A 27,468-nucleotide genomic window follows, 5' to 3' on the forward strand; every position below is an offset into this window, starting at 1 on the left:
CAAACAAACTAAATACAAAAAGCAGTTCTCAATACAAAGTTTTCAATCTTAATTTAAAGTGTGTAGCTCCAGTTTTTTCCTAATATCGGAAGGAAGAGCATTCCAGACAGCGGCAGAAGCGCATCTCAAAGCGTGTGACGCGGTGATCGTCTTTGTTCGATGGTTAGCCAAAAGCCGCGGCGAGGATGACTGAAGTTCGTGTGATGGTTTATGCTCCTTGACGAGATCGACAAGGTATCGGTGGTTCCTTTGTTCTAAGCACTTTGTGTGTAATGAGTGCGACAATATCATGTATTCGTTCGGCAACCAGAAGCCAATGCTGCTCAGCGAGCATTGGTCAGTCATGGTAAGATGTACAGTGAGGGAAAAAAGTATTTGATCCCCTGCTGATTTTGTATACTTGCCCACTGACAAAGAAATTATCAGTCTATAATTTTAATGGTAGGTTTATTTGAACAGTGAGAGACATAATAACAACAAAAAACATCCAGAAAAACGCATGTCAAAAATGTTATAAATTTATTTGAATTTTAATGAGGGAAATAAGTATTTGACCCCTCTGCAAAACATGACTTAGTACTTGGTGGCAAAACCGTTGTTGGCAATCACAGAGGTCAGACGTTTCTTGTAGTTGGCCACCAGGTTTGCACACATCTCAGGAGGGGTTTTGTCCCACTCCTCTTTGAAGATCTTCCCCAAGTCATTAAGGTTTCGAGGCTGACGTTTGTCAACTCGAACCTTCAGCTCCCTCCACAGATTTTCTATGGAATTAAGGTCTGGAGACTGGCTAGGCCACTCCAGGACCTTAATGTGCTTCTTCTTGAGCCATTCCTTTGTTGCCTTGGCCGTGTGTTTTGGGTCATTGTCATGCTGGAATACCCATACACGACCCATTTTCAATGCCCTGGCTGAGGGAAGGAGGTTCTCACCTAAGATTTGACAGTACATGGCCCCGTCCATCGTCCCTTTGATGCGGTGAAGTTGTCCTGTCCCCTTAGCAGAAAAACACCCCCAAAGCATAATGTTTCCACCTCCATGTTTGACGGTGGGGATGGTGTTCTTGGGGTCATAGGCAGCATTCCTCCTCCTCCAAACACGGCGAGTTGAGTTGATGCCAAAGAGCTCCATTTTGGTCTCGTCTGACCACAAAACTTTCACCCAGTTGTCCTCTGAATTATTCAGATGTTCATTGGCAAACTTCAGACTGGCATGTATATGTGCTTTCTTGAGCAGGGGGTCCTTGCGGGCGTTGCAGGATTTCAGTCCTTCACGGCATAGTGTGTTACCAATTGTTTTCTTGGTGACTATGGTCCCAGCTGCCTTGAGATCATTGACAAGATCCTCCCGTGTACTTCTGGGATGATTCCTTACCGTTATCATGATCATTGCAATTCCACGAGGTGAGATCTTGCATGGAGCCCCAGACCGAGGGAGATTGACAGTTCTTTCGTGTTTCTTCCATCTGCGAATAATCGCAGCAATTGTTGTCACCTTCTCACCATGCTGCTTGGCAATGGTCTTGTAGCCCATTCCAGCCTTGTGTAGGTCTACAATCTTGTCCCTGACATCCTTGGAGAGCTCTTTGGTCTTGGCCATGGTGGAGAGTTTGTAATCTGATTGATTGATTGCTTCTGTGGACAGGTGTCTTTTATACAGGTAACGAGCTTAGATTAGGAGCACACTCTTAAAGGCAGTGCTACTAATCTCAGCTTGTTACCTGTATAAAAGACACCTGGCAGCCAGAAATCTTTCTGATTGAGAGGGGGTCAAATACTTATTTCCCTCATTAAAATGCAAATCAATTTATTACATTTTTGACATGTGTTTTTTCTGGATTTTGTTGTTGTTATTCTGTCTCTCACTATTCAAATAAACCTACCATTAAAATTATAGACTGATCATTTCTTTGTCAGTGGGCAAACGTACAAAATCAGCAGGAGATCAAATACTTTTTTTCCCTCACTGTATATATTCTTGGTTCTTTTGGTAAAGTCACGTATTATAGTTTTATTTATATTATTTTATTATTTTCTTTCTACGTGACTTTACCGAAAGAACCAATAATATGAATCCCTGCAGTCACGAAAGCTTTAAATCAGATGTATGTATGTTTAACTTCTTCACACCGTACGGAGCCAACCGTGCATATCGGCAGTGCAGATCTTACTGTACCCATCACGACAGGTGCCAAAGATTTTTGTGCACGCTAAAGCTTGGTAATGTTTTTGGCAGATGTCCCGTAGAGTAGTGAGTTGCAATAATTGAGCCTTGTTGATACTATGATACACACCACCGTGTTGGCTATGTCACGACTCAATAGTGGTTGAATGTGTCATCGAGCCCTGATATGAAAACTGCAGGACCTATGTTTTGCACGTGGTGATCAAACGACATTCTGGTCGAGTATGGCGCCGAGGCTCTTTAGATACGAGTAGAAAATTGAATCCTGAGCGACCGCCACACCTCATCCTCCCACAGATGTTTGAGTGCCAGCCAGAATAACTTCCGATATTCCTAGATTAAGCAGCACTTCGTTGCGTGAAAACCACACGTGCACCGCTCGCGTGCAATCCTGGAGGTGACGGAGGCTCTCTGCATCTAACTGTGACTTCACTGTGGCGTACAATTGTGTATCATATGTTGGTGGAGGCAAGGGTTGGTGAATCTCACCCAAATGTTGCAAAACTCCTTCCCGTGTGCGTCGAGGTGTCCATACCCCTTGCTCGCCACGAGATGGCAGTACAGTAAGTGGACTAATCTCAACTAGTTCATAGTTCATTTATTTGGTATAGCCCTGTGAGCCATTCGGCTCTTGAATCGGGTGCAACCGCAACAAACAACAAACATGAACAAGAAAACATCTTAAAGTGATTATGTGACTGTGCAAACAGAAAATACAGGAAAAATATCAAAATATTCCTGAAATAGCACCGTACACCAACGCTGTGTGCAAAAATCCCTGTGGGATGCAAGTCAAATAACAACAACCACAAGACAACTAAGATTAAGGCCATCAGTCTAACTCCGTACTACAATAAACAAAAACATGGCCAAAACAAAAAAAACTTTTCGAAATCACCAAAATAAAAGCCATAAATCCAATGTAACAGTGATCATAGGGACTGTGACCGAATTTTTTACAATTAACTACATAAATAAATTATAACACCAAAATCTAGAGCCATATTTTAGGCCACTATATTTTTTATTTATCAGGTAAGGCCCACTGAGCTGTATAGCTCTTTTTCAGAAGCGACCTGGCCACAAATTATAGCTCAACGAAGTGGCCCATCACGTGGAAATGTATTGCAGCCAAATGCTCTAAGCGCACCTTTCTAAATGTGGAGGGGAAAACCGGACGATGTGGAGGGGAAAACCGGACGACCCGGAGAAAAATCCACACGACCACGGGGAGAAAGACATGTAAACTCCAAATATACAACAGGTGTCTGGGTCAGGATCGAACCCACGACCTTCTGTATACCGGCCGAGGGATATAACATCTCAAACCACCGTGGTGCCCGGGCCAGGAATCCAAATGCGGTCATGGTGCTGATGCCACGATCAAAAGCACAGGGGCTGCTCATCCGTAGTGAGGCGAGGACGAACTGCTTACGCCGGGAGGAGTGCACACACCGATAATCGCAGGTGAACAGCAATTACAAACAAGATAAGTGCGGGCAATTTAATTGTTACGAGAAAATGTGTGACATATCGAATGTGAGATGCCGTTTAGTCAGTGGATCGAACGAAACTCGGATAAAGTTTAATCCACTGTCCAGGCCACGTTTGCGGACCCAGATGGTGTAATATGCTGAGTGTAGCGAATTTCAATTTACCAAAAGTGTCGTTGTAAAATTAATGGCATTTGTGAAACGGGCTCTTGTATATTTTTCATCCTGTTAGCCACAGGATGTGTGTGGTTTGGCAGGGGAGGATGAAATTAACAGTAGGATACGAGGCCATTGGACGTGACCACAGTAACTTTTTGAGGTATGATCGAGACAAGAACTATTGCACAAACATGTTCAGGACGATACAATCGTTGTTGTTTGGAGACTAAGATTATTGAACAACTGCCCAGGTAGCCCGGCAGCAGAGCTAGCAGCTCGCAATCAGAAGGAAACGAGTTCACATTCTGGTTGCGATTGACTTAGCCCATCAACACTTCCCCTGGTGTCGATACAAATTGCACACATTTTAAACTAAAAAATGTGTTCATTAATATTGTTAAATTAAACTATCTTTTGTTTAACCAGGTAAGGCCCACTGAGCAATTTAGCTCTTTTCAGAAGCGACCTGGCTATCATAAATGATAGCTCAACGAAGTGGCTTATTGTATGGAAATGCATAGCAGCCAAATACTCTAAATGCGTGATGTTGATTGCAAATGCGGAGGTGAAAAACTGAAAGACCCGGAGAAAAATTCACACGACCATGCAAACTCCAAATATACAGCAGGCGTCAAATCCACGACCTCCTGCATACCAGGCGAGGTAGTTAACATCTCTCCAGAGCAATAGCAAGTCGTGTAAATGTATTCAAACAGCCATATAAATGTGGAATTTACACCACTGGCTAACGGTTGTAAATGGGAGATGAGATTCAGTGTCTCAATGCTCATTGGAGCAGTAAATCACCTTGACCTTGAATTCTGAAAGGTTAGACTAGAATAACGTAAAGGCATTTTAATCACTATATCGTAAATATTGAGTAAATGCTATAACACTCGAATATTGCAGAGCCATCTTCATGAAAATACACCAAGTGTTCTTCGTTATTTAATTACTCTTTAGTTCCTTCGGTAAAGTCCCGTAGGTAGAAAAATAAAATAGAATAAAAAATAATATGAGAGGCAAGCGCGTTCACGCAAGAGAACCACCGTGACGGTGGTCGCACCAGTGAGACACAAAGCCCATCACACAGCCGGAACCATCGATACATCGTGGCTAAGGGAGCAGAGGTGGCCATGTTAGTGAGACCCCAGCCCGTTAATACAGAGGCACCTAACAGGGCAATGCAACTCAGGGAGTCGGAGATAACAGCTAAACGGCAGCGAAGAATGGAAGCACCACAGCAAGTTACGCCTGCTTGCCCTTTGCCACATATTTAACCTCTTGTTGTAACAGCTCTCTCGCTGGTTCAGCAGTTCCACTGCTGGATTATGTTTTCCGGCTGAGGACGACCGCTTGTGTTGTGATCGAAACGTCATAATATATTTTTTTCTACCTACGTGACTTTACCGACTGAACCAAAGAAAATGCAATACAAAGTCCACTCTTGCCATCGGAATGGTCGAATAAAAAAGAAAAGTTACGTTCAATGAGACATGATACATTTCTAACCGTGTTAATCACAACAATCAGCCAGTGGATCCAACAAAACGCATACAAAGTGAAAACAAACGTGCAATCCACAATTGCTGAACCAGATGGTGTAATATGCTTAACGAACTCTAGCCAGGCGGTTGGCGGCTTATGCACGTGGGCCTGTCGTCCGGCACTGTCACGGTTTGTCGAGGTGGAGCCGTAACCTGGCTCACAAGGAGAAAGCTGTAAAGCAAAAAGCCTGTTCTGTCTATGTGGAATATACTGTTTCCCTCTCGCATGTGTAGTGTTGTAAGGACGAGCAGACTTCTTTAGGAGGCACACTCTGTTTATTGTATTATTTCCTTATGCAACGCTTAACACACACAGAGGGATATTCGCTCACCCGATACCCTAGGGAGGTACAGCCTCCGGAACTGGCGGGACTCACACGTCTACCGCTAACCTCCTTGATACCTAAGGAGGTACAACCTCCGGACTTGGCGGGACTCACACGTCTACCGCTATCCTAGTCCTCCGGCTAGGACCTAGGGGAGGCTATCTGACCCACCGCTGGCCCGGTGGGTCCTGACCACTGGGTATGCCGAGCCTTAGCCCTTAGAAGGGCTGAAAGGCTGGTCCAGGGTCCTAGCTAGGCTTCAGCCCAGTCTTCTATCTTCGTGCAGGGAGAGAACTCCCCGAGGTCCGTTGGGTCACCCGTCTTATACCCCTTCGTGGCCAGGTAGAACCAATCATACATTCCCATGTGTAACCGTCTGATTGGTTCGCACCAAACCTTGGCCACGATCCGTTTCACCTCGACTGACCCCAACCGTTGTACCCAGGGGTAATGCTGCACTGCCCTGGTGGCAATGCAGGTTACGCAACAGCGCGTAGTTAACACCTCTACATCACCCCCTCCTTCGGAAGCTCCAGCCGTCCCGGCTGCAATAATAGGAAACTCCGAAATTACCAACGGTAGAAGAATTGTGAGTGTGCCTCACGAACAGCAAGAACAAGAACAATAAAACCCCTATAAATACCCCCTTAACAACATAACGTATGTACAAGGCACTAGACATGCCAAAAAAACATTATAACAACCGGCGAGATTTCGCGCACGTGTGTTTCGCGGGACCATCGTAGGGGATGGCAGGCTTTGTTGGCGGCACAAGGGAAGGAGGAGGATGAGCCAGAGCATCCGGTGGGCCTTTAGGCATCTCCACGGGGACACCTGCTGCTCCACGGTCCATTGAGGCCGAACGTGGCCTGCATGGAGCCGTCACTCCCGCGTCATCTGCAGGAGGAATGACGCGCCTGCGCTGTGGGTTAGGCACCAACGGGGCAACATCCGGCTCGTCGGACGCGTCGCACACTTGGCCCCCGTGTCGTGTGTGTTGTGGAGGGACGCGTGGCGTGACGAAGGGCTTTAACCGAGAGGGGTGAAAGCACCAGCGACGCCGTCCCCAGCTAATTTTAACACATTGGGGACGCAGGACTTCCACTACCTCAACCGGGCCTCGCCATGGTCTGAGGAGTTTGGCCGACGTGGACACCGCCACCTGGGGGCAGTGGAGCCATGCCCTGTCTCCCGGTGCCCACCGATGCGTGTATGTCCGAGGGTCCCACAGTCGCAAATTCGCCCGTTGGCGGGAAGCCGAATTTTCAATGACGGCCTCCCGTGCCTCGGCCAACTTACGGAGGTTGAATCGCAAGTGGTCAACGAGCTTTGACTTTTGCGGTGGCTGTTCGATTTCCAGCCGAACGTCGGCGAGAGGAAAGGCATCCCTGCCGTACATTAGAAAGAACGGGGAAAATCCCGTCGCCGCGTGAGGTGCCATACGGTATGCGGCGAGGACCCCCAGCACCTGCAAGTCCCAATTGAGGTGGGATTCATCGACCTGATGGCATAACATAGCGGTGAGAGTTCTATGAAGGCGCTCCACCATGCCATCGGTCTGGGGATGGTAGGGTGAAGTGCGCACTTACTTAGTGCCCAACAGGCGGCACACATCATTCAGCAAGGCTCCCGAAAAATGTATTCCCTGATCAGTCAGCAACCGTTCTGGTGCGCCCTTGTCCAGGACGTAGCCCTGAACAAAGGCGTCCACAACGGCCGCCGCCGACTGGTTGGGGAGGGCCCAGGCCATAGGCCACCGTGTAAAATACTCTACCCCAACCAGAAGGTACTTATTACCCCGTGGCGTAGTAGGAAAAGGGCCCAAAATATCGAAAGCCACCAACTCATTTATACGAGAGACCGAAATGGGTTGCAGGGGTGGACATGCCAGTTTAGCCGGCGGTTCACATTGCGCACAATGGGTGCATCCCAGCAAAATGTCAGTGACGTCGCGCAGCATGCCCGGCCAGAAAAATTGCAACCGCAACAACCCAATGGTCTTATGAACACCCAGGTGCAATAAACGCTCATGCGCCGCCCATACGGCCTTGCATCGCAAGGCGGATGGCACGACGATTTTATGTTGACACGAGTCAGCATCCCAATGCATCAACAAGCCGTGCTTCATGACAAATGAATTAAATTTGCCCTGTCTTGGAACCGCATTATTCGCGTGGCGACGCAACCTCAATAACGACATGTCCTCACTCTGGTGCCGACCCCATTCGGCCAAAGTTAGCCCCAGCAAATCGTCACTGGCCATTGGATCTGCATGATCCAACATCGGCGCTGAGGCGGCGGGAAGTGCGACTGACACCGTTGTGAGAGGCGCAACCTGCACAGGCAGTGGCGGCTCACAACGGCCCGAGCCCAAAAAACACGCACATTTTTGAGCCGGCGGAGGCGAGACAACGCATCGGCATTCGTGTGTTGTGCACCCCTACGGTAAGTGACATTGAAATCGTAGTCCTGAAGGACTTTGAGCCACCGAGAAAGCTGCCCGGACGGTTGGTCAACCCGCAGAGCGTACTGTAAAGCCGAATGATCAGATCGCACGGTAAAATGCTGACCATACAGGTACGGCTTGTATTGCTGAATAAAAAAAACAATGGCCAGCAGCTCACATCTGGTCACACAGTATCTTTGTTCAGCAAGAGACAAGACTCTGCTACCATAGGCAACAACCCTTTCAATGCCATCAACTTTTTGGGACAGAACACCCCCAATCCCCGTATTGCTAGCGTCGGTGTCCAACACGAATGGCACGGAAAAATCGGGGTATGCAAGGGACGGTGCCGTCACGAGCGCGTTCCGCAAGGAGTCGAACACAGCCTGTTCTGCGTCACCCCAATGAAACGCCACCCCTTTTGACGTAAGGGCGTGGAGCGGCTTGGCAATTGTCGCGAAGCCAGCAACAAACCGGCGGTAGTACGACGCAAAACCAATAAAATTACGAACATCGCCCGCAGATGTAGGGGTCGGCCAATGTTGAACACATTTGGTTTTTTCAGGGTCGGTAGAGATGCCCGAGCGGCTAACTATGTGGCCCAGATAGCGCACAGACTCACGCAGAAGGTGACACTTTTGCCGCTTGAATTTCAAGTTAGCGGCCCGCATTTTCAAGAAGACAGCACACAACCGTTCGATGTGTTCGCTGAACGTGCGGCTAAAGACGATGACGTCGTCAAGATAAATGAGACATGAGTCCCATTGGAGCCCAGCGAGGACCAACTCCATGAGCCTCTGGAACGTCGCTGGGGCCGAGTGGAGACCCATGGGCAATCTATTAAACTCGAAAAGGCCCTGTGGTGTCCGAAAAGCAGTCTTAGGTTTTGACGATTCGTCGAGGGGGAGTTGCCAAAACCCCGACAGAAGGTCCAAGGTGGAGAAATAGTGTGCCCCTGCCAGGGCATCCAATGACTCATCCATACGAGGGAGAGGGTAGGCGTCCGCTACCGAGATTTTATTTAGGCGCCGAAAATCAACGCAAAAACGGAGACTGCCATCGTGCTTTTTGACCAGCACTATTGGAGCACCCCAGGGACTAGTGGAGGGAGAAATTATATCAGCCTCCAGCATGTCATCCACAGCCGATTTAACATGCTGTTTCTCCGCCGGGCTAAGCCGAAACGGGTTTTGTCGAATCGGGGCAGCGTCACCAGTATCAATGTGGTGACGCAGCAGCTTGGTGCAGCCAATATCAAATTTAGATTTACTGAAGACATCGGAAAATTCTCGCAGAAGAGCACGCAATTTATTTCGCTGTGAATGAGACAGATCACCCGTGTCTGTGCAGAGCGCGTCCAACCATCTCTCATCCGATTCGGAAAGAGGTGGGACCTGCGGCGTGTCATGCACGTGTCCCACGACTCCGGTCCCCAACGGCACCGGGGTCGTGTGAGCGAGCACAGTTCCTTGCGGAATTACGGTTGTGGACAATCCGACATTCAAAACCTGCAAGAACGGCTCCCTGTCGGCTGCTACGAGGGTCTGTGCAGCCACCAAATCTAACCCCTTAGCAGCTGCGTTTGAAGGCCCCAGCAAAATGCCATGTGCCGAGGCCTCCGGGGCTAGCGGTTTTTTAAGTTGCAAGGGCACGAGCATTTGTGTCCCTGGCGGAATGCGGACTGTGCTCGCGACAAACGCCTGCACCGAGGCACTAGCCATGCGCGGATGTGAGGGTATGGGCAAGAACGCCATCCGTCGACCCGACGGGAGTTCGATGCAGCCTTGATCTACAAGGATCTTAATAGGCATTTTCGCGAGAAAATCAGTGCCTAACAAACACGGCACGGCGAGGGAAGAAGAGTCCAAAATAGGCCCTGCCAATTTAATGTCTCCAATCGAAATTTGCGCCCGAATTTGCCCAATAATGGCCAGTGAACTTCCATTAGCGGCGAAACACGGGATAGAAACCCGTTCCAAGGGGCGGCATCGTACGGGCAGTATATTGTAAATCAAATCCGAAATTATCGTAGCCGACGCACCAGTATCGACCAACACGCGAAATTCCACACCCTCGATTGATCCGACAACCACGGACGAACCTGCCGTCGCCGCGACTACCCTATGGGCCAACTCAGACCACTGCCCAGGTCCGAGTGGCCGTGAACAAATGCCAGAATACCCCCCATCACACGCCGAATCGCGAGCCCTTCTTATGGTGCATTGCAGTGTGTATGGTGTGAATGAGGGCCGAGCGTGAGAGGCGTCGCGACTTGCCTGGTTTTGCCGCGATGCCGTGGACGTCCTGTAGTCCTGGCCCCGGGATGCGGAAGGGCGTCGTCGAGGCGCACGGCAGTCAGAGGAGATGTGGCCTCATCGGCCACAGTTGAAGCACGTCACGTCGCCGCGTGGAGAAGGCCGTCCCCGCTGCTGGTCGTTGCGACGACCAGCGTGGTCGGACGATCGCCGGCCCGTTGACCTGGTCGCCATGAAGGATGACGATGCGCAGCTCGCACGCCAGCTCCAGCATCTTCTGGAGAACGATGGCGTCGATGGCCTCGTCGTCCATGCGAGGGTAACCCGCTCTTGCCATCGCCAGTAGCGCGGTCCGGAATGCCAACGGAGACTCTTTAGGGCGGCGTCGCCTGTCGTAAAATCGGCTGCTTGACGTCGGATGGAGGTCCGTAGACGTCGGACATCCGTCGGAGGGCCGATTGAAGAGTCGCCCTTTTGTGTCTGGGGATGGTGAGGAGCGAGGCGAGAGCGTCGTCGTCCAGAGTGGCCGGTAGCGCTCGGAGCGCCTGTGCGTCCGACCAGCCCACCATCTCTTGGTGGCTCAGGAAGCGACGCTGGAACGCTGCCCAGTCGCCCCTTCAGATGGGAATTCCCGGAAGATGGGCAGGCGTTGTTGGAGGGCGGACGTCGTCTCCTCCTCAGCTGGCAGCGTCTCGAACCAGAGATCGGTGATTTCCCGGCCGACAGGGTCTACTGTACCATGTCGGTACAGTGATAACGCGACGTCCGCTGAGGAACTTGAATTTTCAGCGTCGCTTGCTGATGACGTTGCGGGTTGTGATTGGCCCCCCGCGTTCTCAGGATGCCCCTGGCTTCCGCTTCCGGCGGGATCACATGTTTCCCTGGTGGGAAAATCAAAATGTCCGCCTTGGCCGATGGCGGGAACGTCTGCCGGCGGTTGACTCGGCCTGCCCGCAACCTCCAAGTTGATCTCTTCGAGAATGGAGGCCGCGGCGTGTAGGAGTTGGGCGAGACGGCCGTGTGCTGCCCTGAGTCCGTCCCCCATGGCAGGAGGAGCGACCGGCTGCTCAACCGGTGGCTGGGCGGCCGTCAACGTGGCAGCAATTTCAGCGGAGCTGGCGGTGCTCGCAGGTGAGACAGCATTATCTTCGTTCTGGCTCCGCGCGTGGGCTGAACTTCTTGTTTCCATTTTCAACCACTTCTGACTCCAGTTGTAGTGTTGTAAGGACGAGCAGACTTCTTTAGGAGGCACACTATGTTTATTGTATTATTTCCTTATACAAAGCTTAACACACACAGAGGGATATTCGGTCCCCTCACCCGATACCCTAGGGAGGTACAGCCTCCGGACCTGGCGGGACTCACACGTCTACCGCTAACCTCCTTGATACCTAAGGAGGTACAACCTCCGGACTTGGCGGGACTCACACGTCTACCGCTATCCTAGTCCTCCGGCTAGGACCTAGGGGAGGCTATCTGACCCACCGCTGGCCCGGTGGGTCCTGACCACTGGGTATGCCGAGCCTTAGCCCTTAGAAGGGCTGAAAGGCTGGTCCAGGGTCCTAGCTAGGCTTCAGCCCAGTCTTCTATCTTCGTGCAGGGAGAGAACTCCCCGAGGTCCGTTGGGTCACCCGTCTTATACCCCTTCGTGGCCAGGTAGAACCAATCATACATTCCCACGTGGAACCGTCTGATTGGTTCGCACCAAACCCTGGCCACGATCCGTTTCACCTCGACTGACCCCAACCGTTGTACCCAGGGGTAATGCTGCACTGCCCTGGTGGCAATGCAGGTTACGCAAGAGCGCGTAGTTAACACCTCTACACATGCGTAGGCTCTGTTTTGGGTGGTCCAGATCAAAACATACCGCGGCGTGCGACTATGATGCAGGTCAAGGATTGGTGCATCGCAAGTGAATCGTTACTTCGACGGTTTAACACGTAGTAGTAGTACTAGCAGGACTTTCACGACCAATATCATCCATTAAAAAGGGTTTTTTTTGCTAGATCGCATAAATATAAATGCGTCGTTAAATCCACCACCACCCGACACAGCCAATTAGTAAGGTTTGTCATGTAAACAGGACATGCCAATTCGTTACTAGTACAGCACATAGGTGTGTTGCAGAGTAAATCCACACATTTACAATTTGAGTACGGCGTTTCGCCAGTAATTACAACTAGCATCATCAGGCAACAGCCATATTTCAAGATAAATTATCCTGCTCAGACTCAGCGTGTCTCTCTGATCATAGCACACTGAGACACAGTGTCTCTCTGATAATAGCACACACACGAAGCGTGTCTCTCTTGATTTAAAGCTTTCGTAACTGCAGTTATTCATATTCTTAGTTTTTTCGGTAAAGTCACGTTGAAGAGAAACAACAAAATAATAAAATATATATAAAACAATTAAAAATTCTCACGACGTTTCGACCATAACTCAAACGGTCGTCTTCAGGTGTGTTGGTTCGCATAAATTGATTTTTAAACGGCGCATTTATTTATTTATAAAAAACGTTAGCGCCACGCGCAATGATTTGGCAGTTTACCCAGGACTAGTCCATCTATATTCTGAAAAGAGGAGGGGGGAGACGAAATTTTTATAATGCATGCTGTCTGAAAGCCACTGTAAGCGTGAACAATCAATTAAGACCTGAAATGGTTTATCAAATCTTTCCAATGATTGCTAAGATAGAATCCATCTTCTCGGTTGAAATTGTCTCTGTGCTTGTATATGTGGATAGCCTCATGAACGAATCTCTCATGGAAGCCAGATGGCTTACAAAGAACCTCTGTCTTGGAAAAGTCAATGGCATGTGAGCCTACTGAATTAGAACAATGATCTGCCACGGCCGAGGTGTTGGTCCTACCGTGTTTAAGGTCTGCTTTGTGTTCACGAATGCGGTCCGAGACATGGCGTTTGGTTTCTCCAATGTAACTACTACCACAGAGGCAACTTAGTTTGTAGACACCAGGGTATTGTATGTCCGGAATCACATCTTTTACAGACGGAACCAGATCACGGATTTTATGTAATGTGTTGAAACGGACCTGGATCTTGTGTTTATTCAAGATTTTGGAGATCTTTTTTGTGATCCCAGCATTGTAGGGTAAAGTGATGGTTTTGAAAGCCTCCTCAAGAGGGTTCTTCTTCATGGTTTGAGTGATAGCTTTGCGGATTGTATAGTCGGAGTAACCATTAGCCCTAAGAGCTTGGTGTACGTGCTTGAGTTCACTGCTTATGTGTTCCTGGTCTGATATGCATTGGGCTCTATGATACAGAGTCTTGATGAGATAATTCTTCTGTGATGGATGGTGGTGGGAATCCGGTTTCAGATAAGCATCCGTATGGGTAGCTTTCCTGTAGACAGAGTGGCTCATTGAACCATCAGGTCTCTTTTTAATTAGGACATCCAAAAAAGGTATCTTGCCATCTATTTCGACTTCCATGGTAAATCTGATGGCTGGGTGTATGGAATTGATGTGGTCGAAGAATTGGTCTAGAGCAGGCCGGCCATGTGGCCAGATGACAAAAGTGTCATCCACGTACCTCTTCCATAAGGTTGGGCGCAGAGTGGCAGTCTGGATGGCGTCAGTCTCAAATTTCTCCATGAAAATGTTAGCTATAACTGGAGAAAGGGGGGAGCCCATTGGGGTGCCCTCAGTTTGTTTGTAGAAAGTTCCATTCCAAGTGAAGTATGTATTGGTTAAACAGTGTCTCACCAGGGGGGTACCTCAGTGTTTAGTCCTTGATGAACCAAGTCTTCAATGATTGCAATGGTGTCAGGTACAGGAACCTTGGTGAATAAGGAAACTACATCAAAACTGACAAGCAGGTCGTATGGGGACAGGGAAATACCCTTGATTTTCGATACCAGGTGAGTAGAATTTTGTACCGCAGAGGTGGTCTTTCCAGTGAAAGGACGCAGGATTTCAGACAAAAAACGAGCTAGTTTGTAGGTGGGGGAGCTGATAGTAGAGACTATGGGACGAAGAGGTGTATCAACTTTATGTATTTTTGGTAAGCCGTATAATCTTGGTGGCCTGGCAGCAAAAGGTTTCAACGAAAACTGTTTAGATTGATCAATTAATGCGGTTGAATCAGAAATTATTTTGTTGGTTTGTGTGACGAGGCTGTTGGTGGGATCTGGCTTCCATGAGAGATTCGTTCATGAGGCGATCCACATATACAAGCACAGAGACAATTTCAACCGAGAAGATGGATTCTATCTTAGCAATCATTGGAAAGATTTGATAAACCATTTCAGGTCTTAATTGATTGTTCACGCTTACAGTGGCTTTCAGACAGCATACATTATAAAAAATTTCGTCTCCCCCCTCCTCTTTTCAGAATATAGATGGACTAGTCCTGGATAAACTGCCAAATCGTTGCGCGTGGCACTAACGTTTTTTATAAATAAATAAATGCGCCGTTTAAAAATAAATGTATGCGAACCAACACACCTGAAGACGACCGTTTGAGTTATGGTCGAAACGTCGTGAGAATTTTTTATTGTTTCATATATATTTTATTATTTTGTTGTTTCTCTTCAACGTGACTTTACCGAAAAAACTAAGAATATGAATTACTGCAGTCACGAAAGCTTTAAATCAAAATTTAATCGCCTCTACGGGGAGGGTTTTCACATAACTTTAAGATCCTTCAACAAACTCCGCGATAAGAAAGCTCAGCTGATCGAGTCTCTCACCTTCCTGAACAGATGCCGCGACTCTGGGGTAATAGCAATCGCATTTACACTGACCTCTGCTGCTGTAACTTCTTCTAATGCGAAACGAATTCTTTTCAAAACTAGCTTAGCTCTTATCTCAGAAAAAATCAGACTTATACGCACAGAACTAGATCAGTTAGACAAGACACTCTACAAATCACACTTATCATTGACGGCAATAATGTCCACATCGGATTGGGAACATGTAGACAATATGACTGCCTCTTCAGCTGCTACTATGTCGACCAAATGTAAGGAAAACCTGATTTCCAAATTTAACCTCCTCTTCAACAAAAGACCGGACCCACACACCAAAAAGTTAGACGTTAATAAAGTCGTAATTAATCGCAGTAACAGTTCTATTTCCGATGGTCTGAAATCCGTTTTAGCTAAAGGTCTAAACTTTGCAGTCACACCTAAACACATACCAGTTAATTATATATTTGCCCAAGTAGACGTTGCTCTCAGGGGCCTGGGTCACATCGCTGCAGACGTAGCAAGATCTGAAATCGCTGCAACCCTCAAAAACGCTAAGATGCCAGCTAGCAACCTCAGCAAAGATGAGCGTTTTGAATTATATGAATTAAAAAAGAGAAATGATATTGTAGTCATCTCAGCTGACAAAGGCAATGCTACTGTCATCATGGATAAAATAGAATACAACAACAAAATTAAAGAATTACTCGACGATGGTAGTTATACAAAAATAAAAAGAGATCCCACCAACAGCCTCGTCACACAAACCAACAAAATAATTTCTGATTCAACCGCATTAATTGATCAATCTAAACGGTTTTCGTTGAAACCTTCTGCTGCCAGGCCACCAAGATTATACGGCTTACCAAAAATACATAAAGTAGATACACCCCTTCGTCCCATAGTCTCTACTATCGGCTCCCCCACCTACAAACTAGCTCGTTTTTTGTCTGAAATCCTGCGTCCTTTCACTGGAAAGACCACCTCTGTGGTACAAAATTCTACTCACCTGGTATCGAAAATCAAGGGTATTTCCCTGTCCCCAGACGACCTGCTTGTCAGTTTTGATGTAGTTTCCTTATTCACCAAGGTTCCTGTACCTGACACCATTGCAATCATTGAAGACTTGGTTCATCAAGGACTAAACACTGAGGTACCCCCCTGATGAGACACTGTTTAACCAATACATACTTCACTTGGAATGGAACTTTCTACAAACAAACTGAGGGCACCCCAATGGGCTCCCCCCTTTCTCCAGTTATAGCTAACATTTTCATGGAGAAATTTGAGACTGACGCCATCCAGACTGCCACTCTGCGCCCAACCTTATGGAAGAGGTACGTGGATGACACTTTTGTCATCTGGCCACATGGCCGGCCTGCTCTAGACCAATTCTTCGACCACATCAATTCCATACACCCAGCCATCAGATTTACCATGGAAGTCGAAATAGATAGCAAGATACCTTTTTTGGATGTCCTAATTAAAAAGAGACCTGATGGTTCAATGAGCCACTCTGTCTACAGGAAAGCTACCCATACGGATGCTTATCTGAAACCGGATTCCCACCACCATCCATCACAGAAGAATTCTCTCATCAAGACTCTGTATCATAGAGCCCAATGCATATCCGACCAGGAACACATAAGCAGTGAACTCAAGCACGTACACCAAGCTCTTAGGGCTAATGGTTACTCCGACTATACAATCCGCAAAGCTATCACTCAAACCATGAAGAAGAACCCTCTTGAGGAGCCTTTCAAAACCATCACTTTACCCTACATTGCTGGGATCACAAAAAAGATCTCCAAAATCTTGAATAAACACAAGATCCAGGTCCGTTTCAACACATTACATAAAATCCGTGATCTGGTTCCGTCTGTAAAAGATGTGATTCCGGACATACAATACCCTGGTGTCTACAAACTAAGTTGCCTCTGTGGTAGTAGTTACATTGGAGAAACCAAACGCCATGTCTCGGACCGCATTCGTGAACACAAAGCAGACCTTAAACACGGTAGGACCAACACCTCGGCCGTGGCAGATCATTGTTCTAATTCAGTAGGCTCACATGCCATTGACTTTTCTAAGACAGAGGTTCTTTGTAAGCCATCTGGCTTCCATGAGAGATTCGTTCATGAGGCTATCCACATATACAAGCACAGAGACAATTTCAACCGAGAAGATGGATTCTATCTTAGCAATCATTGAAAAGATTTGATAAACCATTTCAGGTCTTAATTGATTGTTCACGCTTACAGTGGCTTTCAGACAGCATACATTATAAAAAAAATTCGTCTCCCCCCTCCTCTTTTCAGAATATAGATGGACTAGTCCTGGGTAAACTGCCAAATCGTTGCGCGTGGCGCTAACGTTTTTTATAAATAAATAAATGCGCCGTTTAAAAATAAATTTAAGCGAACCAACACACCTGAAGACGACCGTTTGAGTTATGGTCGAAACGTCGTGAGAATTTTTTATTGTTTTATATATATTTTATTATTTTGTTGTTTCTCTTCAACGTGACTTTACCGAAAAAACTAAGATTACGTGTCTCTCTTATCATAGCACACAGAGACACAATGTCTCTCTCATAGCACACACACACTCAGCGTGTCTCTCTGATCATAGCACACTGAGACACAGTGTCTCTCTGATAATAGCACACACACTCAGTGTCTCTCTGATCATAGCACACCGAGACACAGTGCCACGTAAACAATTAACTGTGAGTCGCCAATAACAGGTATTGCGATTCATATTCTTGGTTCTTTCGGTAAAGTCACGTAGAAGGAAAACAATAAAATAATAAAAATATTAAACAATAAAATTCTCACGACGTTTCAACTGCAACACAAGCAATCATCATCAGGTGTGAAACCCACAGCAAGAAATTTTGAAAAAGTGGCGTTTTTTTAATGTTAACACCACGGAGGGCGCTTTGGCATTTATTCAGATGGACGAGTCCATCTATGTTTGGAAAAGAGGAGGGGGGAGACGAAAATAATAGATCCGGTCTGAAAGCCACCGTAAGCGTGAACAATCAATTAAGACCCGAAATGGTTTATCAAATCCTTCCAATGATTGCTAAGCCAAAATCCATCTTCTCGGTTGACATTGTCTCTGTGTTTGTATATATGGATAGCCTCATAAACGAATCTCATGGTAGCCAGATGGCTTGCAAAGAACCTCTGTCTTGGATAAGTCAATGTCATATGAGCCTACTGAATTCTAACAGTGATCTGCCACGGCCGAGGTGTTGGTCCTACCGTGTTTTAGGTCTGCTGTGTTCACAAATGTGGTCCGAGACATGTCGTTTGGTTTCTCCAATGTAACTCCTACCACAGAGGCAACTTAGTTTGTAGATGCCAGGGTACCGCATGTCCGGAATCACATCTTTTACAGACGGAACCAGATCACGGATTTTATGTAATGTGTTGAATCAGACCTGGATCGTGTGTTTAGTCAAGATTTTGGAGATCTTTTTATAATTTCGAATATTAACACACGTTGTCAATGTATCCAAACACACTGACTGTTGTGTACAACGCACTTCTGCATCGCTTGCATAACAAACGTTGGATATCGCAATCATCATCCTGATTGGCCACGGTCTGTCCACTGCCAGATGAAATCTCTCTCGATGCCGTCGCAATGCATCTCAGCAAACCACATGCGTGTGAACGCAGTCGACGTCCTTTTCATCGCGGCCTCCTCCTCTGGCTCTCACTGTAATCATTCGCGACCCTTTGCTCATCGCCGGGCGAAAGGCGTCTTCCCCTAAGCGCGCGAACCGTTCTGAACAGTCAAAATGATGTCTCTCTATCCTGCATTTGCTCTCTAATCCACGTGTTCCTTTCGTCTGTATCTTCACGTAATTACGATTCTATTTGTGCTTCTTCTGTGTGCGCTTTTAAGATCTTGATTTAAAGCTTTCGTGCCTGCAGGAATTCATACTCTTTTTAGTTCTTTTGGTAAAGTAACGTAGGTAGAAAAAATAGATCACGATGTTTAGATCGCCACACAAGCAATCAGATGCGATACTCGGTTGCTTGTGTGGCGATCGAAACATCGTGATCTATTATTTTTATAACGACGTGACTTTACCGAAAGAACTAAAGAGTATGCTTTTAAGATGTTTCTACATCCCCTATGTCAGCGTCAGTTGTGTGATCCTAAAGACATCAATGGACACCATGATTTAGTGGTGTATGGGTGCATGATTTCAATGTGTATTGAAATCGTGCACAGTATACCATTTACAAATTTTGATGGAAAAAAACTTTACTTTACATAGGCGGACAAATTATATTTCTGTTCCAACCTTCTTCCACTAAACTCATGTACATAGAAAGTGTGTGTAAGTCCATGTGTGTGACTGTCTTTTTCGCCCAGGCAACGCCAGGTACTTACCGCTAGTAGGCACATAAGTTTTGTACAAGTTATCATTGTACAGTCTGTTCTCCTATAACGCTGCGTGTTTTTCATCACGCGAATTGGCTATAATGCGATGAATGTATTATGGGACGCATTTTGTATAACGCGGATGGAAATTGGATATAACGCGATTATGTGAATGGAAACTACGTCGCGCGAGCAGGAATAAGCGGTCGTACAGCTGCCTCGGCGTAGCATCACCACACAAGGGATGCTGCTGGATGATTCTAGATGCTACCCACGTGCAACCTCAGTCTTTGTTCAGCCTGCGTTCATGCATCTTATGTGTTATCGCGGACTGTGCTTTGCCCCTATATTATATATTAATCATACCGCGATAATTCCATAACGGGGTATTCCTCAGGAACGCAACTGCCACGTTATTGGAGAACAGACTGTCATTTATCGATTCTGTAAACACTATTGTAATATAGTTGCAATAACCACAAAAACTCGACCAAAGTGAAATCCGATGTACGATCCAACATTGCTGATCCAGACGGTGTAACGTGTGGCTGCTGCAAAAGTGTTTTCCTGGTCCTGTTGTATGTTGATGACTCGTGTTGTTTTTATTATTCCACGGGAAGAAAACCTCACCGAGTTCTTAAGACTCCCTTTCAGGAGGGCCCTGACGAGTTTTCTCTGCAGGGAGGTGGGGGGGCGGCGACGTTACTGCTGTGTATTTTTCCAATTGGTTCGCCATCGGACAAAAGACCGTCACTGCATTGTGCGCTTTCAGATGTGCTTCTGTGGCCGTCTGGAACGTGCTCTTCATTCCAATATCAGGAAGCCGCTGGAGCTATGCACTTTGATATCCAAATTGAAGAATAATTTCTTTTAGAACAGCTTTTTGTGTTTAGTTTGCTGTCATTCCCCCGCACCTCCGATTAGCGTAGTTGGCTACGTGCGGTGCTAAAGTAGTTCACCAAATATACAATGAGACGATATGCGAGTCTTTTTTTCCCGAATGTAACACATTTGGACCGTGACGCCGGCACACGGCGGGGCTCCTCTTCTTCGAATGATCTCGCGAGATCTGTAACGTCCACTGTGAAGCAGGTGGCACGTACATATTTTTTTGTTCAAGGTTGATACACAGGCACTATTAACCAGGATGGCCAGCTGGAGCTTAAACCACGAACGTTTTGCAACAAGCAGCGTACGCTCCGCAACCGGGTCGTGTAACCGCCCAAATCCACACTCGCGGATTTGGGTGTTTACAACGCATTCGCTCCACAAATAATGGCAGCAGTAGATGCGGATGACCTGATGCACAAATGGAAAATTAAAAACGCTCCAGTCGTGTGCGACTGTGGTCATCCAGAACAGACCGTACAACGTATAACGACGCAATGCCCCGATCCACAAATACGAAGGAGACATCATAGCGACGATACACTCCGCTGCTCCTGAAGCGGTTGTCTGAACTTGACCACCTGAATGTAACATTGGAGTTGTTGCACTGCATCAACATCAGTCGTGCAAGAGAAAAAAAGGCTGCCCAAACACGTATATGTTGATGTTGTTGTGATATATAGCTGAACAACTTGAAAATCACACTGTGACTTTATAAATTAAAAAGTAGATAATAGGTGACATTGTGGACTATGGCTCTTTTTCACCGCAAATAGGCCAGGAGGGTAGAATGAAATCACAAATACAATGTGCACTGCGCTACGAACCCGGCGGCCACAGGTTAGATTCCCGCTCACGGCCACCACCATAAAATAACTGGTCCTGGGCCTCCCCTAGGTCCACTCAGCCTCAAATGAGTACCTGGTTCGATGTGTAAACATCGCCACTGGGGAGGCAAAGGGGGCCGGGCGTGGTGCTGGCCACCCATCCCATCGTGTGTCGTGCTGGCCTTCAAAGGTGCTGCTCGCTGACAGCACTTGCCCCAACAGCATGCTACGCCTATACGGAGGATATTTGTGTTTGTGTGGGTATGAGCCGATTGGTGTGGCGGAACGAGTGTGACGGTACTCCTGCAACATTGAGCACGATCAGGGAGTCTCAACAACAGATACTGGCATGAATGTAAATGGACGGAACGAGATGAACATTTCTAAATAGCCTGCTACGATAATAATAGGGTTTTTCCCCTTTTTTTGGTGCCAGAAAAAAAGGGGAAAAACCCTATTATTATATTTTGGTACTGGCAAAAGCGGTCTAATGATGTAGCCTACTACGAGTTAACGTCGCGTGAATTGTATAACACATTGACGACGTTGATGCCAGTGCCCGCTGGTGTTGCCATCTTCGATACGCACGCGCTTGGATTGGGCAGAACGCAGACAAGGTGAAGACCGATTCACTCAATAACATCACCGATCCAGACGGTGTGGAACGCGTCTTCGCGCCTTCTCTGCTTCCTCTCGCGAGTAGCACTCATATAGTTTTTTTTTATCTTTGTTGCTGGAACGTTCTGACTCGCCTCCTACTGGCAAACTGTTTTAAAAAGTCCTTTATAGCTCATCAGATCCCTCCAGTATAAATGCATAGTCTGATTCTGGAATTGAAAGATCGATACCAAAGTCGGAAGCTGTTTGGCGAGGTATTGCCACTGCTCTGCCCTTAAGTCTTGCACTCAATCTGTGTGATCACAATGGGCCAGGAGAGGCCTGTGGTGTGAGCTAACGAGTCCACGTGATGGCTCTGTCGGGGGTCATGGAGTTATCATTGGTGATAGCCCGGTCGCTTCTGAAAAAAACAGTTACTACCTCAGTGGGCTTTGCCTGGTAGGATGGGGATGGTTTAGTTTTACTTGTATGTGTTTGTGTGATTTGCTTACCTTTCTTGTACTTTGCACGACTGTCGTGTTTTTGTATTGTTTGTTTTTGTAACATTCTTACCCGCCCTTACTGGACATCTGTGATAAAAAAAAACAGTTTTATAGCTCATCGGATTCTTCTTACAGTATAATAAATATATATTCTGAGTTTGTAGCGGTGGCACAGTGGTTATTGCAATCGTGTGCAATACCCGGACAAAGCTAAAATGACTTGCCAATGATTTTTGAACCGGTCCTAAAACCAACCTGCATTGGCCAGCGAAGTGAAGTATGGTAAATAAATAACCACAGTGTGGAGAGAGCTCGTCATCCAGCAGCGGATTGACAAGGTGCTCGACATTATTATAAAGAAAGCAGTATATTTGCGCCTTCGTTAATAACCATTTAAGTTGGGTAAAAACCGTAACACAATTAACTAACAATTGCATAATACAGTCTGCTCTCCTATAACACCGCGTTATGGGAAAATCGCGTTATAATAAATAAATAACAATATTTAGAGGGTAAAGCAAAGTCCATGATAACACATGAGATGCTAAACAAAGATGGAGGCGTATTGGTAGCATCTAGAAGCATCCAGCAGCATCCCATTGTCTTGTGTTGTGATGCTACGTGGAGGCAGCCGTACGACCGCTTATTGCTACTCGACGTAGTTCCGTTCACTCAATCGCGTTATATCCAATTCGGATCTGCGTTATTAAAAAAAACACGTGTTCCCTAATACGTTTGCAGCGTTATATCCAATTCGCGTCATGAAAACACGCAGCGTTATATAAGAGAACAGACTGTAACTCATCAATAACATTCACACACCCGCAACAAAAACGGCTACAGACAAATCTATAATGAGATGACTGGGACCCGAGTGCACTGACGTGCCAGTCCCACACGCCGCCTCGCTCCTTCCTGGACCCCTGTGAAAACTCCGAAAACTCCTTCAGGTTCACCAGCTGCTGGAACGCAGCCTCGGGCAGCGACTCCAGTTGGTTTGAATCGAGCTCCAGCCTCTGCAGATCCCTGAGGTGGTTGAATGCTGTGGGGGAGATGCTTTTCAGCTGGCAAACCGTCTCTTCTCGTCCCTTGTGATTGTCTGGATGCCGTAGCAATCCGCACACTTTGATTATATCTTTTTTTGTTTCGGATGTTTGTGTGTTTCATTATCTCTCCAAGGGTAATTGCACTACTTGAGAAAATTGGCACTTCAAGACAGAGGGGAAAGTGGAAACAAATGACGAAATGTTGCAGTGGACACTTACTACTCGGGGTCATCTGCATTCATCGTGATTATGATGAATTATCCAGAAGAGCCACATTGAGTCGTTAGCATTTTGTAGGACAGTCCTGCCACGGTTTTTTTTATTTCAAGATGTTTTTTCAGTCAATTCATGATGAGTTGTGTTTATTATACCAAGTGGGATGTAAACCGGACCATCCAGAATAATTTCACGCACGTGCGAGGAGGCAACGCTCTATTGCCGTACAAATGGAAACAGTTTGGTGATTCACTTTGCTGTACCGCCTTCGCCTGGCGAGCTAGGCTCTGTGGGCAACCTGTTGTGAGACTGCCACGGGAAGGCAGTCTCACAACATCAGTGCGGTGATCCACCAACCATCGCTGCTGCCGCCACAGTGCTGGATGACAGGAGACACCCTGTTAAAGACGAGCGTCTCCTCCAAACGGTGAATGCTGTTCGTGTTGTTTGTGCGCCGAGTCATCGCCACAGTGGGTGTCCGCAAAGGCAACCCCATTAATTATTCATATTCGAGGTTTTTGTTGTGGTAGATCGCGTAAATATAAATGTGTTGTTAAACCCACCACCACCCGACACAGCCAATTAGTAAGGTTTGTCACGTAAACAAAACGTGTCGATTCGTTGCTCGTTTAGCACGCACCAGTGTGTTGCAGATTAAATCCACAACATTTATAATTCGAGTACTGTGACGTTTCGCTGCTAATTACAACCAGCCTCATTAGGCGACAGCCAAAGGTGTGCAGAAATCCTCCTCCTAATTCGGTCTGAAAAAGATGAATTACAAATGAAATCTCAGTTCGATCTGCGTCTTTGAAATATTGTCAACATACATTATTCGTACAACAAACAAAACATCTATGTGTTTAAAACCAATAAAATATTAAACTATAACCAATTAGATTTTACCTGGTGATGTACACTGAGCTATATAGCTCTTTTTCAGAAGCGAAATGACTATCATAAACTCAACGAAGTGGCTTAGCATCATGTGGAAATGTATGGCAGTCAAATACTCTAAACACATGTTCATAAATGTTGGGGGAAAAATCGAAGGACCCGGAGAAAAATCCACGCGACAACGGGTAGAGAGAGAGACATGCGAACTCCAAATATACAACAGGGTCTGGATCGAACCCACGTCCTACTGTAAATCAGGCGAGGTAGTGAACATCTGCTTAGCGACCATGGCGCCAATAAATTGCGAGTGGTTTTCAGTCGGGGCACAACAGAAGGAATCAAAGCACAGCCGAGATTTTGGGGGATGGGTAGACACGTGGGACTGGGCTCGAAGAGACGTGCGTCACCAAGGCTCAGAGTGGACGAGGACTCGCCAAACAAAATATCCGCACTGCTACGTGCACCCCAACAAAACAAAACCATATTTCCGTAAAACACGACAAATTACTCCATATATGGGCATGACAAATGTACGTAATTTATCATTCAATATGTCCTGTTACAACTCGAGTAGATTTATTTACTGATTCATTCCAAACCGCGGCAGAATCCTAATTGTTTTATCGCGATGGATATATTTAAATTATTTCGGTTTGGGATTGCTTACGGTCATCCAGAATGTCTGTGACAACGTAAAGGTTGTGAGCTTGTTATGATGCACGATATTGTGGATAAAAAAATAATACAACTCCAACGACAGGAATAGTAACATATTAGTTTCCCAGCCGCATTATGTACTGTATATCTGTGTGTCTCTTTGTATATCTACGTATGTCTACAGGTTTACTTTACGGTCCATCACTTTCGGTTGCATGGCCATACTCGGCCACAATGTGTTTTGACTGCGTGTTGATGCTCATTTGTATAAAAGCAAACCGTGCTAAGTATGGAATAACAATATGTGTGTCACACGTGTCCTTTACGTGATTGCTGTGCACGTGTCAATCGACGCCCCAGACACCCTCGTCAAACGAGATGTCCCATTCGCAGCAATATTTTAGATGGAAATAATGTATCGAATAAAATAATGACGGTAACTTATTCTACGCGCGGTAGTTTTTTTTTTGCTACGGCACCCAAAGGGATAGAGGCTCAATTAAATATGTTTGAGAATGCTGATTGACTTTTACGCGTGGTGGGAGTCTCCATTGAACAGGAGATAGTTCTCACACGTGTAGACTGCTGGAATCTAACTCCAGCCACCTGTCCCGAGTGAGCTGGCTGGAAATGTTGCAACAATAGCCACACAACAAACACGTGCTCTGTGTGTGCAATAACCTCTCAGCCTTAAACATGGCGCAAAACCACCAATTCCTGAAGCACGGCATTGTGATCATCTTGTCTTAAATCGACACCAAGAAATTGAGCAAATGTGACGATCACAATGACAGGCAGCGGTTAAACAAAGAGACAACAGGAGATCAGATTCATCCTCATTAGAACTCATCAGCACAGCACAATCACCAATGCTCAGCGCTACACAGTCTGCCTTTTAGAAGCCCCTCGTGGATGCAAAGACCACACATGCTGTGCCGTGTCTCGTCGTTTTGCAATAACGCTTATGGTTGGGAGATGTTTTGCACGCACGGGAGCACGGTGCTTGTGAGTCGTTGACAATCGGATGTTTGCGGTCGCGTGAGCTCGTGGCTTATCTTTGTGATTGCGGGGTTTCCCTTTTTCGCAATCGTCAGAGGTCGGCTGGAGTGGCAGGGCTCTGTGTGACTAGCAGCTCTCTCTCTCTCTCACGCTCTCCCGACGGGGAGACTTTGCAGCCCGGCAGCTTCCAGGCCCAACCACGTCAGCTGCCGTAAGTCCCGAAATGCGGAGGCGTCCAAGGTCGTGAACTGGTTATAGTCGAGCCGCAGCATTGAGGTGTCCTCGATTGCCGCGCGTCATGTGACACGCGGCAATCGCCCCTGCACGCGCTCATTATTTTGTGACACGTTGAATGTCGAGTTGAAGAGTCACGTGTATTTACGTCGAATAATAGGATTGGTAATGATGATAATGATGTACAATTAGAGTTGGCAAACCGACAAAATAAGAAGAGCCATTGTTCTTCTTTGGTTCATTCAGTAAAGTCACGTAGAATGAGAATAAAATAATAAAGTAATAAAATAACTCAATAAAATTCTCACGATGTTTCGTGTTGTGGCCGAAACGTCGTGAGAATTTTATTGTGTAATTTTATTTTCTTAATTTCTTTTTTTATTCTCATTCTACGTGACTTTACCGAAAGAACCAAAGAAGATTAATCCTTGCAGTCGCGAAAGCTTTAAATAAAATTTAAGAGCCATTTTCTTCGTATTTTGTAACACAAAACTAAATATTTCGAGAGCCGCAATGCTCTCGAAATGAACACAAGACGACATTTAACGAATAACGTCAACCCGTATTTTTTGTAATCACTGTTTTAAAAACAGCATGCGCACAAGAAATTGTGCGCGTGTAATGCCGCATTACAAATCGTTGTTGGCCTTTTAGACGTTCTTCGTTTATCGACAATAATGAGGGATTTTTTTCACTTTGCTATTATAGTGTCGGGAGGCACGAAGCAGTTCCTTAAAGAGCCGCATGCGGCTCCGGAGCTGCAGTTTGCCGACCGCCTGATGTAGGAGGTATAATGCGCGCAGCTTTCGTTCACAGTCAAAATGGATAAAGAGAGAGCAGTGAATTATTTAGGGGCGCGGGGATAAAACCGCAGGCAAGCAGGCGGAAGGTGACCGGAAGGGGCGCCAATGATTGCCCAAGCTCTGATGTCCTACACTGGGACGTGTGGCCAACTCTAGATATCATCACTATGAAATTCTGTACATTGAACAGTGTTGGATATGATTTGATTGAAAACTCGATACATGGTAATTTAGCGCTGGACTGAATAAATTAAGAATAGGCAAGGAAAGGGCGAAGAGTGG

The 27,468-nt window shown here is 46.5% G+C and overlaps 1 protein-coding gene across 1 annotated transcript in view; it reads right to left on the minus strand.

Moving 5' to 3' along the window:
- Nucleotides 1-27,468, minus strand: part of LOC142905723 (uncharacterized) — a 48,492-nt gene that overhangs the window by 6,404 nt on the left and 14,620 nt on the right. The window contains exons 2-3 of the mRNA XM_076052794.1: nucleotides 23,205-23,433; nucleotides 8,151-10,363 (exon numbers count right to left, since the gene is read on the minus strand). Of these exons, the coding sequence (XP_075908909.1) occupies nucleotides 8,151-10,363; nucleotides 23,205-23,433 (2,442 nt within the window). The remainder of the gene's footprint in view (nucleotides 1-8,150; nucleotides 10,364-23,204; nucleotides 23,434-27,468) is intronic.

This window comes from Petromyzon marinus, chromosome 58 (genome assembly GCF_048934315.1).
Source record: "Petromyzon marinus isolate PM22_M1 ecotype Great Lakes invasive population chromosome 58, UKy_Petmar_22M1.pri1.0, whole genome shotgun sequence".
NCBI lineage: Eukaryota > Metazoa > Chordata > Hyperoartia > Petromyzontiformes > Petromyzontidae > Petromyzon > Petromyzon marinus.